Source organism: Miscanthus floridulus, chromosome 17 (assembly GCF_019320115.1).
Source record: "Miscanthus floridulus cultivar M001 chromosome 17, ASM1932011v1, whole genome shotgun sequence".
Taxonomy (NCBI): Eukaryota; Viridiplantae; Streptophyta; class Magnoliopsida; order Poales; family Poaceae; genus Miscanthus; species Miscanthus floridulus.
In genome coordinates, this window is record NC_089596.1 from 99,984,122 (window position 1) to 99,995,779 (window position 11,658).

General features: G+C 46.7%; 1 protein-coding gene, 1 long non-coding RNA gene and 1 pseudogene across 2 annotated transcripts; all 3 read left to right on the forward strand.

Moving 5' to 3' along the window:
- Nucleotides 1-2,155: 2,155 nt before the first annotated feature.
- LOC136518463 (probable WRKY transcription factor 31) lies at nt 2,156-5,364 on the forward strand. The gene is made up of 6 exons (XM_066512123.1): nt 2,156-2,545; nt 2,678-2,791; nt 3,115-3,327; nt 3,522-3,995; nt 4,081-4,194; nt 4,319-5,364. Exons 1-6 carry the CDS (start codon nt 2,291-2,293, stop codon nt 5,009-5,011), a joined length of 1,863 nt encoding a protein of 620 aa, XP_066368220.1. The 5' UTR covers nt 2,156-2,290; the 3' UTR covers nt 5,012-5,364.
- Nucleotides 5,365-8,245: 2,881 nt separating this feature from the next.
- Nucleotides 8,246-8,821, forward strand: LOC136516079 (uncharacterized; annotated as a pseudogene).
- A 117-nt stretch (nt 8,822-8,938) lies between these two features.
- Nucleotides 8,939-10,299, forward strand: LOC136515051 (uncharacterized). The gene is made up of 4 exons (XR_010773937.1): nt 8,939-9,031; nt 9,113-9,198; nt 9,690-9,880; nt 10,072-10,299. It is a non-coding gene; the product is annotated as an uncharacterized lncRNA (long non-coding RNA).
- Nucleotides 10,300-11,658: the final 1,359 nt, after the last annotated feature.

Here is an 11,658-nt window from a genome sequence, read left to right on the forward strand (position 1 = left end):
GTGCGGCAGGGCCGCTGTTCTGGCCCGGCAGTGCCGCTGTCCGGCAGTGCCGCGTGGTCAGAGCGGCAGTGCCGTAGGTTGAATTTGATAAAAGTTTGAGTGTTTGTTTTGACAGACCTATTCACCCCCTTTAGGCTAACCAGAGATCCTACAGTTAGCCACCGCAAAAACAATGCTCGAGCTTAAGTCAATCTCAAGCCAATACTTCCTCCTCAAAATAGCACGCTCAGTAATGTCCTCTATGAAGTACAATAGTCGTGTTAGCCACCGCAAAAACATGCTCCAGCTTAAGTCAATCTCAAGCCAATACTTCTCAAAATAGCATGGTACTCTCTTATAAAAAGAAGTTGAGACATGATTTTGCATGGTTTTTGATGCATATCTTTTGGTCACTAATGTCTTTTCTAGATTGTGCTGTTGCAACTGTTTGAATTCATGAGATTTTGTAATTATTTTACTATATAATTATACATATATATATCTTTCGAGTTCTCAGAGTAAATAATTTACAAGTTATTGATATTTATAGTATTTAAAGTTAATCTTGTCCTAGATGGCATGTTATTATGACCGAATTACCGAAGTGATGCAACGATAGCTAATCACACACTCTCCTATCCTTTTTGTTGTGAGGACATTTTTCCTGGCTTATCATACGTGATCGTGTTTGGACGATGAATCAACTAGAGGTTTGTGGTTGGCCAAAAAAAACGCTTCTTGACCCCTTTGTTAGCATTGTCTCGGAAACGACGCACCGCATCCTTATGGAATGTCGTTATTCGAGGGACATCTTGCCATCTGGTTATCCCTGCCTTAACTTGAGCCGCGGTTACCCCTCTTCCGCCTCCGTCAAAGGTTGGTGGATGACCGTTGGGTCTTTGCCCGAGCGAAGAGTCTCCGCTCCCTCTTGTTTCTAGTAAATGGGACTATATGAGAGATTTGGAAAGAGAGGACTTCATGCACATTTTAGCGGAAAGAGTCGTTGGCGCTAGACCTTGTCCAAAAGATCAAAGAAGAGGCGGGGACTTGGGCTCAGCTCGTGCAAAGTTTTTGACCGTCTCGATTGTGAGCCCTTAGTTTCCTTTTATGCATATAGTTTGTTATCTTGTATCTCAATTTTGTGTTTCTTTAGGTGTCCTCTGAGGGCTATCTACTTGTGTGTTTTCCTGCAATGTTATATTAATAAAAATGATGTATGGGTGCTTGTTCGTTCAAAAAAGACGTGCACAAAATAAATGTACAAAGGATCTGTTTAGTTTAAACTCCGGCAACCTTGTCTAACATTGCGTGTGCTGCCGGCGTCAGATTTCGGGCACTTGGGCTGCAGACCTTAGAACCAAACGACATATCCCATGGAAAAGCATTGAGATGAGATTTTGTTTTTTTTTTAAGAAAAGTCAAAACCGATGGTCCGTGTGACTGGCGGTACAGCTGCGCATTTGCTCAGTCAATACCTGAACTGAGCCCTTGTTTGGTTCGCGAAATTTGGATTTTGGGTCTACTGTAGCACCTTCGTTTTTATTTGGCAAATAGTGTCCAAACATTGACTAATTAGGCTTAAAACGTTCGTCTCGCAATTTCCCACCAAACTGTGCAATTAGTTTTTCTTTTCATCTACATTTAATGCTCCATACATGAGCCGTAAACATTCGATATGACAGATACTATAGTAATTTTTTGGAAATTAGGTAGCAACTAAACAGGGCTGAAACTATATGGTCCCGATCCCAGAAACGGCAGCGCGCGACGACGCACGGTCGCACGCGCTGGTCGCTAGTCCATGCAGCCCAGGAGCCAGTAAATGGCAGTCACGCAGCTAACCTGACCATTTCCTCGGATCAGGAGCTGACCTGACCACCGCCCGTCCCCGACGTGACCACCACCCTTTTCTCCCTCCTAGTCAGTCATTCCCCATGGTGGGGACGTCCGGACCTCGCGAGTGCGTACGCGGCGGTACGGCGTGCGTGCGCGACTGGGGCCCGAGGCGACCGCGCGCACGCATTGACGCGCGGCTGCATGCAAATGCATTGCCATCCTCCTCTCCCCTCCGCAGTCGCCCAGTCCGCCCTGCCCTGCCCAGGTGAGGCGCCCCCTGGTCAATGGTCACCAGCACTGCCTATAAAGATGGACTCAGATCGGTGAGCCCAGGGCCAGGCCTCGCCACGTGTGCGCCCCCCCCTTCTTATACGCCCCCGCGCTGCCGTCCCCGTTCCTCCTCTCCACCGATCTCCCTCCGTCTCCGTCCACCCCCACCTCCCTCGCCCGTCGTCGTCGTCGTCGTTACGTCATCATGGAGTCCTCCTACCTGGGAAAGCGCAGGATGAACGGCGCCGAGAGGGAGACGCCCAGGGCGCCGGCTGCGTTCCTCCCGGCCGCCGCGCTGGGGTACGAGTACGGCGACGCGGAGGCGGACCACCTGCCCCGTCGGGTGGCGGCGGGCGAGATGGACTTCTTCAAGAAGGAGAGGAAAGACGCCTTCGCCGCCTTCGCCGCCTTTGTGCCGTCGGACGACCACGGCATCAAGGAAGACGACCTCACCATCAACGTAGTAACCCCGCTTTGCTCGCGAATCGATTCAAATTGCTTTTGCGTTTCCCCCTTCCATCCGATCCCCTAGTCTGTCGGATCGGCGGTTTTCTACTTTTCTGCTTGACGCGCGCGGCGGCTCGGTTTTCAGATGGGTCTGCACCACGTCGGCGGGAGGAAGAGCAGCATCAGGAGCGAGGAGTCCACCGTTGACGACGGCGTCTCCTCCGACAACAACGTCGATCACAGGGAGACCAAAGCTGAGGTGAGGGAAATAAATCACCAACGAGCCGTGATCCATGCATTTGCCTAGTTTCTACTTGACTGTGAATACATACCATCACTCACTGCCTGTTGTTGGAAATTAAACTCGATTTCATCAGATGCGCCAATTAATTCTGCATGCAAGTTTAGTCAAACCTTAACTGGTCTCCCATGTGGATATAGCTACGACTAGTCCACTACCAGACAGACACTGTAGATACAAGTAGATAGAGAGAAACAAACAAAAAATGATTCCTTTTGCTTAGTCTCTCTTGTTATTACATTAGTATTAGTACTAAATAAATGTGTATTTTATATGACCAGCTGGCACTGGTAAAATCCAAGCTTGGGCGCATGAACGAAGAGAACAAGCAGCTCAACGAAGAGAACAAGCAGCTTAAGGACTTTTTCAGCAGGCTGACCATTAAGTTCAACGCCCTCCAGATGCAGATGCCGGTCTACACTACACTGATGCAGCAGCAGCAAAGGACCAATAACCATCGAGCTCTTCAGTTTCGCGGAGCTCCAGCCCATGAGGTAAACCACAGCCACACCAAACACATGCATCGATAGGTAGTTAATAACTTACGAGATCCTCGAAAGGACGGACGGACGTCGATCCATGCATGCATCCATCCATGGAGTAGCTAATATAAGCGAGGCAACGTCGTCTGACCGAGACTGTTGTGTTGTGACTTGCTGCGATCGTATCATGTTCATGTCACCACCAGCTGATGAACGTTGACCCGGAGACGAAGGACCAGGAGGGGAGCGGCGGCGGCCACCTGCTCCCGCGGCAGTTCATCAGCAGCATCGGCACCGCCCCCGACGACCCGCTGCGCTCCATGGGCTCCGATGCAGTGCGCGGTGGCGGCGGCGACAGCTCGGGGTCGACCAGCAACGAGGAACCGCCGCCGCCACCGCCGCAGCCCTTGGACTACTGCCCTGGCAACGGGCTCATGGTCAGCAGCAAGGACATGATGCCGCTGCCGGCGTTCGAGCACGGCCACCAGCAGCAGAACCTCGCCCACGAGATGGGTAGCAGCAGCCGGGCGGATGAGCCGCACCACCTGGCGGCGCATAAGGGCTGGCTCTCCAACAAGGTGCATAAGTTCCTCCCCGCCAAGGGCCCCGAGCCCGTCCCCGAGGCCGCCACCATGCGCAAGGCCCGCGTCTCCGTCCGGGCCCGCTCCGAGGCACCCATGGTAGGCTAGGCTGCGCTTCTGAGTTCTGACTGTGGACTGCTACTGAGTTGTTGCTGAAATGTTTGTTCTTCTTCATGGTACGCAGATCAATGATGGGTGCCAATGGAGGAAGTACGGGCAGAAGATGGCCAAGGGCAACCCGTGCCCCCGCGCGTACTACCGCTGCACCATGGCCGCCGGCTGCCCGGTCCGCAAGCAGGTATGCTGTGCTGCTGAACGATGGGTCGATCGAGCCACGAGTTGGCAGTAGTGGTCGGTGGAGTCGTCTGAACATTTTGGGTTCGGCACGTTGTTCATCATGCATGTGTGGTGTGTGATGGCAGGTCCAGAGATGCGCCGAGGACACGACGGTGGTGATCACGACGTACGAGGGGCACCACAACCACCCGCTGCCGCCGGCGGCGATGCCGATGGCGTCGACGACGGCGGCGGCGGCATCCATGCTGCTGTCCGGGTCGATGCCGAGCGCGGACGGCGGCAGCCTGATGGCCGGGTCCAACTTCCTGGCGCGCGCCGTGCTACCGTGCTCCTCCAACGTCGCCACCATCTCGGCGTCGGCGCCGTTCCCCACCGTGACTCTGGACCTCACGCAGCCTCCCCCTGGCGCCGCCTCCGCCTCCACGTTCGCGCAGCAGCAGCCGCCGGCGCCGGCTCAGGCGCGGGCTACGGGGACGGAGCCCTCCCAGCTCCAGGCCACGCTCGCTGACGCCGCGGGCCGTCCAATGCCGCTGACGACGCAGCTGTTCGGGCAGAAGCTGTACGACCCCTCCTCCAAGGCCCCCGCCGCGCAGGCGGACGCGGCGGGCGACACCGTCAGCGCGGCGGCCGTGATCGCGTCCGACCCCAACTTCACCGCGGTGCTCGCGGCGGCGATCAAGTTGTACATAGGCAGCAGCGGCAGCGGCAGCAACGGCGCCGGCGGGAGCAGCGGGACGACCGTGCTGCCGCCGGCGGCGCCGGCGAGCAGCGCCGGCGAAAGCAACAGAGACGACATGGTCGGGGAGCAGGGGAGCTGACGTGATCGCCTAGCGATACGATCGTCCGTTTGCTTGCTCGCCCGATTACAGTTTTGTTCCGCTCTTGAGAGTTTGCTTCAGTTAGTTATAATTGTCTCTTCCGTAGTTGAGTTCCCTCAAAATTTTGCTAGTTGAGAGTTTGCTTCAGTTTCGTCTCCTCGGGGTAGGAGACGAAAATTTTGCTCTTTCGTTATTTTTATTACTCCCCTGGGGCGATTTTTCTGGCAGCAAGTGGAACACCAATCTTGTTCTCGCTACAACTTTTAGTTATAGACACAGCATCTCTATTATTCTTTATAAAGCCTACTCTCTAAATCATCATTTAGAAAGTCATTTATATAAAAAATATTTCTGTCTTTTCACTTTCAACAGTTCTTCTACAGGAATGCTATATAACACATGTGTGTTTCTTGCTTCGTTGGCACATGGATATTCTATCCGTAGGATGAAGAATGGAACGCCGGATCTATGTTGGTTGTTCTGTGTCTCTGTCATATGGGGTCTGGCCATTGGCGTCGCTGTTTAATTTTTTAGAGTCGCGCCTGCACGATTTCTCCCATTTCCCCATTGTCGACGCTCTCCTGACCTCGCCGCTCCACCCCTCCCTCCGACGCTCTCCTGGTAGGAGAGGCGACCTCGCCGCTCCCCGTCTCTGTGCGTCTCCCCTCTCTCCCTCTCTATCGGTCTCTCTCTCCCTCTCCATCTCGACGTGGACAGGGCGGCGAGGACCGGCGCGGCGGCTACGGCCACCCTCCTCGTCCTCCTCCTTCGTCTTCCCTCACGTACCTCTCACCTCCGTTTCTCCCTCCCCTTCATCCCTCTCTCTCCCCTTCCCTCCTGAGGCGGCGGTGGGCGCGAGGTGGCGGCTGCTGCCAGGCGACGACGCCCTTGCGGGCGCCTTGCCGGCACGGGAGGGGCTCGGTGGCCTCCTCTCTCTCCCCCATCCTCCGTGCGGGCTCCTCAACGCCTCCTCCCGCTGGGGAGCTTGTGCTCCTCTGCTCGACGAAACCCTAGGTTTGTGTGCTCCGGCGGAGATTGGCTTTCTCGCCGGTGGAGACAGACGTTTTGGTTCATTTTGTGTTCATCTGGTTTGTGGAGGCGGAGGCGGACGTTGAGGCCAAGGCCGAGGCCGAGGTGTAGCCGGAGGCGGAGGTGGAGTCTGATGTGGACCCGGAAGCAGAGTCTGAGCTCGAGTCTTCTCCGTTGTCGATTTCTCTCGCCGGTGAGTTTTTGGATTCAGTTTTCGATTAGATGTTGCAGATCCAGTTTCTGTTGATATGATTTTTGCTCCTGTGTTGTGTATGCTGATGCTTAGGCTTAGGTTTAGGCGTCTCCTACTGCAAATGGTGTCTCCGTAGTAGTCGGACTCCTCCATAGCTACTCTTCTATCCTTTGTTTTCCCTGCACTCCTGAGACTCATGTCCCTGCTGTTTGGTCAGCGTAAATAGCTCGTCGGAGCTGCTGTCGAGCAGTCTCTAGAACTAGCACGGCTGGTAGAAACAAAGGAAGAGGTAGTTTGTGCTAGCCCGATTTCGTAGGTAATTACTAATGACTTTGACCTGTTCAAGGAGTTAGATCTAGGTTGTCCTTTGGTCGGTGCTGTCAGTTTGTCAGAGTAGATGAATTTAAGAGCTGCAATAGAAGTGAATTCCTGGTTAGCACTTGGATCGTGAAATTGATTTTTCCATCCATGTGTTTGTCCGATTGGGCAAATTGGTGACCAATGGGAAGATTTTCTTTACTTGAAATTAATAGTTAATTCGAATGAAAAGGAGCAGAGGGGCTTGCTAATGTTTATGACAGTAGAAGCTTATTCATCTACTGTAGTGCCGAGGCTCTAGAGGGGAAAATATACATTGAGTTAATTTTTTTGACCTGTGTCACAGGCCAACAGTTTGCCTCGTTGTGGTTGGGATAAAAGTATCGTTTGCAATCATCAACAATGTAAATTGCGGCTACTGGGTACTGTAATTGTAGTTCTTAGTATATGCAATTGTAGTTCTTTTCATTGTAGGACTTTCAATAACCCCAACCCTAGTCCCCCAAACTTTTTCTTTGTTTATTGTGATTTGTGCCAACACAAAGCACATTTTTGTCCTTGTCCTTTCATATAAAAAATGTTTCTTGTGATTTATGCTAACCCTTCCTTTGTTTATTGTGATTTTTGTCAACCCACACCAATTTTTTTTTTCTTTGTCCTTACATAGAAAAAAAATTGTTTCTACAATTGTGATTTGTTTATTGTGATTTGTGATTTGTTACTTGTGATTTGTGATTTGTGTCAAGGAGGAAGAGAAGAGAGGACGAAGATGAACAGTATCTATGGGGGGGAAATTCATGTGTTACCTGGTGTTAGATAGACAAGCTCTTGATTTTAATCGTTTCCTGTTTCTGTTTCCCCCTTTTATGTGTCTGCTAGTTCCAAGTTCGGAGCCGTTTTCGTTCTCTGTTTCAAAACTGAAGATTGTTATTAAGTTCTGTTTTTGGTTACATACAATCCCGTTGTTTTTGGTTCAATCCTTTTTTATCGCGGGTGAAGTAAGGAGGAATCTATTGTTCCCCTGTTCCATTTCCGGGTGCAGTATGAGTTGCAGAATAGGAATCCACTTGATTTAGTCGGTTTATTATGCTCGTGTCACCTCAGATGTGTCGTATTGATGATGACTGCATCTTCCGGCTGTAATATGCATCTCGGCTTGCATTTGTTTCTCTCTTTATTAGTACTTCCAGCATTTTCAGCCACCAGTTTTTTTTCTTCCTTGATGAGAATGAGAACGAAAGCTGTCATACTCCTCGTTGGGATAGATTCATTAGTATAAGGCAGTTCGGAGATAGAATCTGAGAATGTACTTCACAGAAAAGGCCCTTTTCATCCCTTGCCGTATCTTCCATGTTGGTAAAGGCTCGTAGCTGATTTGAATAGTACGTGCCCATTTTAACTCCCCTGGGGGACACAACTGGGTTTGGGAAGAAGGACCAGATAGATCTTGAAGTTTTATTTGTTTATTTATTATATAGATGTAGCCAAATGGATGCTTCTCAACTCACCTGGTTCCAACATAGAAATATTCTTGTTTGTGTTATTTTGCTGTAAGGTTTGTTACTTTGTAGCACAAGGTTACAAAATGACAGATCTTACCTCAAAAAAGGGCATGCATTGTGCACCTTCTGATTGGTTTTGTACTGCTTGGAATCTGTTTGCAGAATGCATTTGACTTGAAGTCCCTAAAAAAATCACCACTCCCGTTGAGAATGGTTGTCTTTGCTATGACTATGTTATGCGGGATATCTATTTGCTCAATGTGTATGAAGCAACTAGGGAGTGATGGCTTGTCAAGAATCGTCAAGATTGAGGTTGGGGAGCAACCATGTAATAAGTCCACAGTTCCTCCTTCTGAGGTTCAATTTGTGCATTATCTTCAACCGATAACTTACAGCAGGTGAGATTTGCCCTGAAGCAAGATTGAGCAATCTGGTTTGTTTAATGCCTAATATAATTTTAATTTCTAGGGAGGAGTGCAAGTGCAATGCTGTCCAATTCTTTGCAATTATATCATCACAGCGATCTGGAAGTGGCTGGTTTGAAACCTTCTTAACAGCCACATGAATGTTAGCTCCAATGGTGAAATTTTCTCTAGAAAAGAAAGGAGAAGTAACATTTCCTCTATAATAAATACCTTGGATAAAGTGTACAATTTGGATTGGAACAGTAGTGCTTCCAAGAATGAGTGCACTGCAGCTATTGGCTTCAAGTGGATGCTAAATCAGGTGAGGACTAAAACATGCAGTATAGATAATTTATTTGGATGATCCTTTTCATTTATTTTTCATTTAGTTTCAGTATATTTCAATTATTGAATCTGTAGGCTTGTAAACGGCATGTGTTCTCAACTGTAGATGCTAGATGTTATTGCATATTGCACCAAACTTTCCCCCACTCTATGGAACTTTTGTATTGGACTGTTCAAACAACACATTGCCAAGGAGGACCAGGAAGAAATTGCAGAAGATTGGCTTGATGTATGAACCAAAAATGCACATATAATTCTGTTGATATTTTTTTCTAGACCTCTATAACAAGTTCTCCTTTTTTTCCTTCAGAAATTCAGCCCCTGGGTGATTCCCAGGCATGATGTGGTGTTCCCTGTCAGATTTTTCGGCCATGTTGAGATTTTGCCTGATGGCTCGTGAGTATAATATGAACAACACATTTTTTGTTTGACGAAATTCATTTTTGCTGCATTTAGTTAAATTTGAAGTTTTTAAGGCTTCTCATACTTTCTAGTCTAGATAAAAAAGAGAATCACATTCCTTCGTTAGCTTGGTTGAACCATTCTAAACTCCTAGTTCTAAGAAATATTCATTTATCTCTTTTTTACCGTCAAGCTTCCAGAACTAAAAAACTGCAACTATGAGGTGTAATGTGGATGCCTTATTTTTTGTGTAATCCAAAAGCTTCGCTAATATGAATTTTAAATGTCTGAACCACAAACTAAGTTTGGGTTTGGCGGATTTGCTTATACTTCAATGATAAATCCATTACATTTAACTTACCTAGATCTTCGTAGATCCTTCTCCCTGACTTTTTTTTCTTTTGTTATTTATTTCATGTTATGGGTGGTTATTTGAGGGCCTTGATGTAACTCATCATATGATTGCTTTCTTTATGGTGTGATAGTCGGAAATGGGTCGGAGGAGAAGTCCTGAAGGCTTTAGCATATGATGTGCCAATCCCTGGATACAAGACAAAAAAATGCAATCAGCCTTCGTCTTTGGGAAGCAAAAGCTACTGCTGAAGATTTCAACTTATTTCAATTCAATGATGGTCAATATGAGTCAGCTGCCCAACTTCATGCTAGAGCCCAACAGGTGATATTTCATTCTAGAGTGAAACTATCGGCTATTCATAAGATTAATTTCCAAAGACTAAATAAAGAGCGATGCCTTTACTTACTGGAATATTTTTATTGACTGATGATATTGCATGCTGAAACATTATTCCTTCATGGTACTAGTTCTATCTAGAAAAGAGACTTATGTCTTTGAGTATCACATTGCAGATATGTGCCATTCTTTATCCCGGTGATGCTACAGAAGAAGGAAAGCTTCTAAGGCTGAAGCAGCAGTTTTTCCTTTGCAGTGCATCACTTCAGGTAGTTAATCAATTCATTTCACTTGAGCAAGGTTCCAATAAAAGGGCCAGGCATGTATGCCCACCTTGTGCTTTTCTATATGTTTGGCAATGATCTATGAGATAATTACAAACACAATGTTGTAATTTTCTTGTATTGTTTGAACTATCAATATATCAGGATCAATCATGTTACCTCTAATATATGCACCACCACCTAAACTGTTTTCAAATTGTACTAGGATAATGAGATTTAGATCATTTATCCTGTTTTCTTTTAGTTGTAGTGTGCCTTTTATGGTTCTAGTTTGTTAAAGATTTATCAATATCTTAAAAAATATCTCTGTGACGATTATTGATGAGCATAACTGAAAATGGGTTATTTCCAGGATATAATTGCCAGATTTAAAGAAAGGAAATCTATGTAGTATTTGCACCTAGTGATTTATTGAGGTGGATTATGTATTTATATACATATACAGTATAATTGCAATAACAATATGTAGTATTTGCACTATTTGAAATGTGCAATTTTTGTATTCTTGTTTTGTATTCGCTGATATTGGGTCTCTCTGTCTTTTTAGTTAGTGGGCCTCTCTGACGCGTCTTTATTGGGCTGAACGACAGTTGTGGGCCTTGTTTGCCTGATGGAATTTGTGTGTTGCATTCTCTTAAAACACACGTTTTTTCCAGTGTTTCAATTCGTGTGTTTCTTAGGCATCTAATAACCATGTGCTAACTAGTCCAAAAACACATGGTTTTTTCTATGTTGAAATCTGTGTGTTTTACATATAGCCAACAACCATGTGTTGGCTTATGTTAAAACACACGTGTGTACAGTAGACAAACTCTTTTTTCTATATCTTATTTGCACTCTAGAAAGTTATTCTCGTTTTTTTATCTTTGACTAGCGAGTAATACGGAACAGGAGATGGCTATATTTGATAACCAATTGAAGAGTTTGTTGGAAGATATTTTTTTTATCAAAATCTCTACTACTGGCAATTAAGAAGGATTTACAGAGTCTTGGAGTTGCTCTCAGTTCCGTGGAAGAAAAGTAGATGCTATCAGCCTGTCACCATTTTGTTCTTTCGGTGCAAGCAATGTTATTCTTTGTATGAACCAATGCAATGAGGACAGAGTTCTTGGTAGTTGTCGAGAAAACTGAGATTGCTGGATTCAACTCTTCACGATGCTGATCCGTAGTGTACCTTTCTTGATTCATGAACGTATGTTTGTTATTAGATATTCAAATTTAGAAATAATTTAACCCAGAAAATAACAAAAGATTTGTAATTCACTTTTCCTAAAATGTAGGCGTCTGAAATCTGTCTTTGGTTCAGACGATGACGCGATCCTTTGATCTTGCTTCATGATTAGTACATCTTTCTGTTAGATCTTCGTCTCATGGCTCACAACCGTTGTCTGAACAAATGCTACTGAAAAATAGCAAATCCCTTTGTAATATCGTAATGTGCTTGTATGATCTACTCGCATTTGCAAAGACGATGGTCAA